This window comes from Brassica oleracea, chromosome C8 (genome assembly GCF_000695525.1).
Source record: "Brassica oleracea var. oleracea cultivar TO1000 chromosome C8, BOL, whole genome shotgun sequence".
Taxonomy (NCBI): domain Eukaryota; kingdom Viridiplantae; phylum Streptophyta; class Magnoliopsida; order Brassicales; family Brassicaceae; genus Brassica; species Brassica oleracea.
The window spans coordinates 7,840,364-7,848,677 of NC_027755.1; the positions used below are offsets into that span (position 1 = coordinate 7,840,364).

Sequence of the window (8,314 nt, forward strand, 5' to 3'; positions counted from 1 at the left end):
ATCAATTATTAGATACCTAGAACCACAGACTGGTGACGTCTTTACAGCACGTTTTGCTGATTGTCATTTTGACGAAAATGTATTCCCAGTTCTAGGGGGAGAAAACAAAAATGTTGGAAGTGATATAAAATGGAGTGTACCATCATTGTTATATCTTGATCCTCCTACTAAAGAGTCAGAACTAGAAGTTCGACGAATTATGCATTTACAGAGTATAGCTAACCAGCTACCTGATGCATTTGTAGATACCAAGACGGTAACTAAATCTCATATACCAGCTGCAAATGCTCCTGCTCGTATCAAAATGCCAAATGAACAAGAAAAGGAGGATGACACACGAGAGCCAAAAACACGCCTGAAGCGTGGTAGACCTGTTGGTTCTAAGGATAAGAATCCTAGGAAACAGAAGAAAGCTGAAATATATGATGCACCCAAAATAGCAGAAAATATTTTGGAGGAAATAAATGATAAGGATTCTGATGAATCAGAGCATCATGAATCAGAGCATCATGAATCGAAAGATAATCATGAGATTTCTATTAATTACATCCATAATAAAAGGATATGGAATAGAAATGAACAAAATGACCTTGATGATGCTTTCTCATATATTGTGTCAAGTGAAATAAATGAAGAAATCGATGATCCAGAACCAAAATCTGTCTATGAATGTCAAAAGAGACATGATTGGGAACAATGGAAAAATGCAATACAAGCTGAACTTGATTCGCTTAATAAACGAGAAGTATTTGGATCTATTGTGCTCACACCTGCAGATGTGAGACCAGTTGGGTACAAATGGGTTTTCGTTCGAAAGCGAAATGAGAAAAATGAGATTACGAGATACAAAGCTCGTCTAGTGGCTCAAGGTTTTTCTCAAAGACCTGGAATCGATTATGAAGAAACGTATTCTCCAGTTATGGATGCCATTACATTTAGATTCCTGATGAGTCTAGCCGCTGATAAAAATCTTGAGATGCGTCTCATGGATGTTGTTACAGCTTATCTGTATGGATCATTAGATACTGATATCTACATGAAAGTTCCTGATGGATTTAAAATGCCAGAAGCATTAAGTTCCAAACCTAAAGAGTTATGTGCAATAAAATTGCAAAGATCATTATATGGGTTAAAACAATCTGGACGTATGTGGTACAATCGTCTCAGTGAACATTTAACAAAAGAAGGATATGTGAATGATCCTATATGCCCATGTGTTTTCATCAAGAAAACAACATCCGGATTTGTGATAATCGCGGTATATGTTGATGATCTAAATATTATTGGAACTCAAAAAGAAATACAAAAGGCATCAGACTATCTCAAAGGAGAATTTGAGATGAAAGATCTTGGACAGACACAGTATTGTCTTGGCCTACAAATAGAACATTCACAAAATGGTATATTTGTGCATCAATCCACATACACTAAAAGAGTGTTGAAACGATTTAACATGGATAAATCAACTCCTCTTAGCACCCCAATGGTCGTTAGATCACTTAACATTGAAAGTGATCCATTTCGACCACCTGAGGAAAAAGAAGAGATACTTGGTCCGGAAGTACCATATCTAAGTGCAATTGGAGCGTTGATGTACCTTGCAAATTGTACACGGCCTGATATATCATTCGCTGTTAATCTTCTAGCAAGATTTAGCTCATCTCCAACACGAAGACATTGGAATGTAATTAAACATGTCTTTCGTTACCTACAAGGGACTATTGATTTAGGCTTATTTTACCCTAAAGATTCAAATGGTCAAATGGTTGGTTTTGCAGATGCAGGATATCTTTCAGATCCACACAAAGCCCGATCGCAAACAGGATATGTTTTTACGATCGGAGGCACTGCTATATCTTGGCGTTCTCAGAAACAAACGCTTGTGGCTACCTCTTCAAATCATGCTGAGATCATCGCACTCCATGAAGCAAGTAAAGAATGTGTATGTCTAAGATCTATAAGCCAACACATTTGTTCAAGTAGTGGGATTGACAAAAGTACGGGGCCAACTATTCTATATGAAGACAATGCAGCATGTGTTGCTCAAACGAAGGAAGGATATATCAAAAGTGATAGAACAAAACATATACATCCAAAGTTCTTCTCATACACTCAAAAGCTCGAGAAGAAGAAAGAGATTGAAGTAAGATATGTCCGGTCATGCGACAATGCAGCCGACCTCTTCACAAAAGCACTTCCTACTTCGGTATTCAGAAAACATGTCCATAACATTGGAATGCGTCATCAGAAGTATCTATGACTGCTCAATCGAGGGGGAGCTTACTTAGTTGTACTCTTTTTACCTAACTATGGTTTTTCCCATTGGGTTTTCCTAGAAAGGTTTTTAACGAGGCAACAAAGACGTTAAGCGAGAGCGGAGAGTGACACCGGTCCCCAAGGGGGAGTGTTATGAAACTTAATTTAATACAAGATGGATGATCAAGGAAGAGTGTTATAAGATAAACTTTGAAATGATCATCCACTCCTTTACCAACTCAAGCACTATGATCATCTACTCATCAAGCACTATGATCACCCACTCATTTACCAAATCAAGCACCATCTTTGATATTTTATGTATTGTTGATCACTATAAATGCCATCACTCATCTCACTCTTTTGTACACCATTACATCTTCTTCTTCTTACTTATAATAAACACTCTCCCTTATATTAGTGTTATTTGCTTCCTACGGGTATTAAATTTTACTCTTATTTAAATTTTTCGATACTATAAATTATAAGTTATCTCATGACAGTAAGAACTTTATTTGTAGATATATTGACCGACATATGTCGTACTAAGAATTGATTGGCATCAAATGCATATGTCACCATGAGTCATTAATATAAGAACTTGGCATCTCTCGTTATCATAAGGAACTTTACAATAAATTTTAGTGGATTTATAAATATATAAACCTTTGAAGATAAAATTGAGGATAAGAAAAGTGTTTGTAAAAGCTGAAATGTCAATGGATATTGGAATCGGGCGGCATATTGGAATCGTCTCTCCTGCCCCCACACGGAGTGTACTATGATACCAATGCAAGTACATGAATACTAGAAGTTAATGATACACATTTCTATAGATACATAAATTTTACACATTTTTTATTTTATCTCTTACAACAATGTGTTATTTTTTCCGTTTCTTTTGAATTGAATGTTAAATTAGTTCGAACTAAAAACACAATTTCTTGGATTGGTATCATAATACACTAGGATCTGGTGGAATTACTGTATTTAGTGATTAAAATTAAAAAAATTTACACTTTAATATTGAGTCTGAATTTCAAACTATGCAATTTCTTGCTGGCTATATAATGTAAACCTTATCGAAACCTCTGGAATATGGTAGAACCATTCGTTGTGGTCAATCTTTACAAAGAGATCGTGTCCATCAACGATGTCATACATGCATAGACCACATATCAATCAAGCGTTTCAGGGAGTGCTTCATTGTAGAATCAATTATCCGTATAGTTATTTATCAATATTGCAAATAGTTAATTATCATATGTAATAAAATAAAAGATTATATGATATGTAATTGATGGTTTACCCATTGTTAAAAAATTAAACACCATTTCTGATTTGAGTTTAAACATTTTTAGTCTAGAGATAATAACAAATCATTACAATAATTTTCTTCAGAGCGTCCTTATGCCACACTCCACCCCAGCTTCGTATGTTTTAATCACATGGTTTAGGAGAGAGCAAACGTTTTCTTACTCTCCTTTTTTACCGGTTCCTTACTTTCGTGTTGACGAAGTGATGAAAAAACAGGGTGAAGTCAAAGTTCTCCATGTCTTTTACAATTCCGCTCTTGCTTAGCGAGTGAATCGTTGTTAGAAAGACATATCTCGTAGGAGGAATAGCCAGATTTTCTCCTGAGTAGAATCAACAAGAAGCTCAGAGTTGTATAGTGGCCAAACAGAGGAACTCTAAGACGATTATTATCATATATACGGAATCATCCGGCAAACCAGCAGTCCATGAATATTTATTATTGAAAGTTTAATTCAATCACATTTAAAAAACATCCCCTAAATATTAATTGAGGAACATTTGAAAAGATGTAACATCAATTTTGTAATAATTAAAAAAGATTATTTGCTTATGTGTCAATCAATTAGGTGGTTAATTAGTCCTACGTGTCAGCCTCACATTGAAATTGAAAAACATGTTGGTCCAATTCGATTTTTATATCTCAGTAGAAACATTTAATACCAACTATATGATATCATATGATATTAACTAAAGCAAGGTGACTATTTATTATTTCCTTAAATAAAGCCTACGGAATTACCTAATGTGATTATGATATATATAGTAATTAATGATTTTAAATAATGAAGATTTCCTAATAATCTGTATGTTTTCTATCATTTTTGTTTAATTCTTTACTATTAAAATAAATTGCACAATTACATTAATCATATATTAAAAATTTAGATTTTTTTGTATATGTTGTATTTTGAATTTTTCAAAACGAGTATAAATCACTAAAACTGTTAAAAGTATCACATAAACTTTTGTGATCAATGTTTAAATTTTTTTCTATAATAAGATACAATGATAACAAAATTAAATAAATAAATAATTTTATTTTAATAGGGGTTTATGTTAATATATATATACTTCATATCGTTTAAATTTAATTATATATCATATACGATAGATAAGATTGATTGTTTTGATTTATTTATTCTAAAATGATTGCGAATAAACAAGAGCGGTCATTTGATTTATATGTGCAATCCAATTTATTACATAATAATAACTGATTTCTTAGTTCTTTAATGTATAATTATTATTTTATTATTTCATAATATGTAGAAAAATAGAAAATAAGTATTTATTCTGCACAAGGCGCATATCTTAACCTAAGTACGTATCTCTTTAATAATTTTGAATCTTAAAATTTTTCTAAATCTCAGGCCAAAATAAAAGAATGAAATAAGAATAAACTTAAAAATCAATATTTATATCGAACAATAACCAAAATGACACAAAAAGGAGAAAAATATTGATAGGATTGACACGTGAACGTAAACTTCTCATAACATAGTTTCATTGTAACCAAATAGTAGGCATGAGATTCTTCGGCCTAAACGTTAGGTTTTTATGCGATAAATAATTTTTTGAGCTAAAATATTTTTAAAAATGGGATCAGTTGATTAGTAAACAAATTATGTAATTAATTTTTTTTTTTTAAAAAAAAATGTTTAAGAGCAAAATATATTAATTCGATCAATAATATAATTTTTTTTCCATACGATATTTCTTAAATAATTTTCGTATAAATTTACCATGCGCAAGGCGCAAGTCTTATCCTAGTTTATGATTACGGGTCCCAAGTTTATTATACTTTAAATAATATATCAAATCGAAACTCTAAAATTGTTGGTAACATTATGAAAACATTTGAATCTATATATATAAAGTTGATTTTTTTTCCTTTTTCTGACAAGTGGCGGGGGGCTTTTGTGACACGTGTCATCCATATATTTTTTTTACATTTTAGGTCTTTCTTCTTTTAGTTTATTGCAATTTGGCCAAATAATTTATAATTGTGCAATATCTAATCCTTTTCGCACTAACTATTATCGTATGAAGTTTAATAATCTACTTTATTGTTTACTAAAATTCAATATGAATAAATAAATAAATAAAATAATAGAAATAATTTTTACATATTTAATTTATTCATAACTAAAAATAACATAATTTTTGTTATTTTATTATTTTCTTACCATTTTCTATTATTTAATTTACAAATTATATATTTATTTAACTATTAAAAATATAAAATGATCAAACTAATAAAAATAAATTAGAGTACAATACATAATCTAAACATAAAACTTGCACAATCACAAAGAAAAAGCAAAATACCATAGTAATACTAACTCAATAAAAGTTTGGAGCTGAAAAAAGATCAACAAAGAAGACTAATCTATCTCATCTTACCATAGAATGTCTTGGCTAGAACAATCAGATGTCTGAAAAAGGTAAAAACATAAAATATGAGATAAATCAATCCCCGGAGCACAAAGGATCGCGATCAAGCACCAGCGCAAAAAATCAAAAAAGCGGGTCAGATAAAGAATAATCATCGGAAGAACAAAGTCACCACAAAACAAAATGACGCATATCTAAAGCACCAGCAGCACAACCACCAGCTAATAGATAAGAAGCACCTCATAAACTAAACAAGTACATACAAGGCGCCCATGACAGCTAAGGACCACAAAAATCTGAATAGAAGAAACCAAAGCTACAAAAGACTAGCTCCGCACACCTACACCAAGGGATGCATGTATAAAAAACTTTCCAAGCGCACAAAGCATACATAGAGAAAAACACTATCCAAACCTGGAGTAGCAAATATGGTGAAAGGGAGAACCACCAGAGACATGATCAGCGATGAAAGGTGCAACGAGATGAGAGAATCAAGAGATAAAAAGAGACAAAATTAAATCAATGAACCGTGGAGCCATCCTCGAGCTATGAAAAAAAGAACATAGAAGTCAGATCACCAAAAAAACCAGATCTTGAAAACCAAGACGAGCAAAGACTATCGATGGCAAACCAACGACGAGGAAAACAACGTCAATGACAACTAAACTCTCACCCAACCCAACGAGATGTAGTTTCTAACCTTAGCCAAAATCGAAAGAAAAAAATGACCAATATTGACTGAAATTACATACAACGCCGTAAGAAACAACCACACAACATGGAACTAATATGCCTGATCTATAACAAATACCAGATAATCTCACAGAAAAAGAAGGTGAGGAAAACAAGAGCACGGAGGTGAATTTTTTTCCAGTGATGGTGAAAAACACTGCACATGGAGAGGTAAACGAAATACATAGATGGTTACGACTCTAGGTAAAAATATGGGGGAAAATGCTAAAAACATCTAAAAAGAGTAATGTGAAAAAAATGTGAAAAACTAAAATGCAATTTGACGCTGTTAATCGTAGAATCAACAAATGCTTAAAGACAAAGTTATTGAAAATCAATATGTTTTACATCAGAAACTCATTTCACCACTAACAAGTAGTATTATACATACAACAACATATTATTAAAAAAACAACCACATAATATATTAATTTATTAGCTACTACTACATAACATAATAAAACATCAAATAATGCTATTCACAATAAATACTGACCACATAATCACATCATCGAAAAATCATTTAAAAACAATAAAACAATATTCATTCGCGCGGGACACCCTCCTAATATTAAATAAATTAAGTAGTCGATATCAAGTAAAACACTATATGGACTGAAGTTAACCAAAAATATATTTAACCAAAAAATTATCAATTAAAATCCCATATGCACTGAAGTTGCTGCATTTCAAAAAAACTCAGCTCTATCGCACTGACCAAAATATCGTCTGTATAACTCTTCATAGTCATTCACTTCCAAATCCTGCATCCACCCCATCCTCGGCGAGTCCAATGGAAATTCATTGTTCGCCTGAATCTGATCTGGAGACAATCCGACCCGAGATAATCCCTGGCCCGACACGATATCTGGTTCAGTAGACCCACCCGGTTTGAACATTAATGATGCCTCTTGAGCAGCCGCTTGAACGTGCTCGGAACTAGAGCTTTCTGGCCGAGGAAAACTGTCGGCGAGCTCCGGGAAGTTGAGATGTGTCCCACGTCCTCGGAGGTGAAGAGCTGCAGCGTCGTAGGCAGCTGCGGCCATCTCTGCTGTCTCGTAGCTCCCGAGCCAAATCCTGGTTTTCTTACCGGGCTCTCTGATCTCCGATACCCATTTCCCCCATTTCCTTCGGCGAACACCTCTGTAGGACACTTGGTCAACGGATAAGCGTTCTTCTCTTTGATCAAAATGATTGTTTTCCATATGGTAAGTAGTATAAGGTTGCTCAGTAATATAGTGTGTGTGCGCGTGTGTGTGTGTATTGAAATGTGCTAATCAATTAAAGGAACAAGTTTGTAGAGTCCTTATTCCGGTGAAATTGTATATATAGAGAAATAGAGAAAGAGATTAAGTGATGGGATGGAATTTGTGAGGCCTGTTTGGTTTTGAAGTGATCAAGTGAGCTTCCCACGTAGTTACGTGTGAAGTGGAAATATGCTGTCATGCATGCATGGTCCTTGCTTCTACCCATTGAATTGATAATGGGTAAAAAACTGTGTTTTATAGTTTTTAACACGTAATAGTAGGGTATTCTAAGAAGGTCCACTTTAAATTTTATTTTATATTTTAAATATTTTCGAACATTTATATAATGATTTTGGGCTTCTTTATTT

General features: G+C 33.1%; 1 protein-coding gene across 1 annotated transcript; it reads right to left on the bottom strand.

Annotated features, from left to right (window-relative positions):
* Positions 1-7,204: 7,204 nt before the first annotated feature.
* LOC106311067 (ethylene-responsive transcription factor ERF022-like) lies at positions 7,205-7,976 on the bottom strand. The gene has a single exon (XM_013748295.1). The coding sequence runs from the start codon at positions 7,902-7,904 to the stop codon at positions 7,389-7,391; it is 516 nt and encodes a 171-aa protein (XP_013603749.1). The 5' UTR covers positions 7,905-7,976; the 3' UTR covers positions 7,205-7,388.
* Positions 7,977-8,314: the final 338 nt, after the last annotated feature.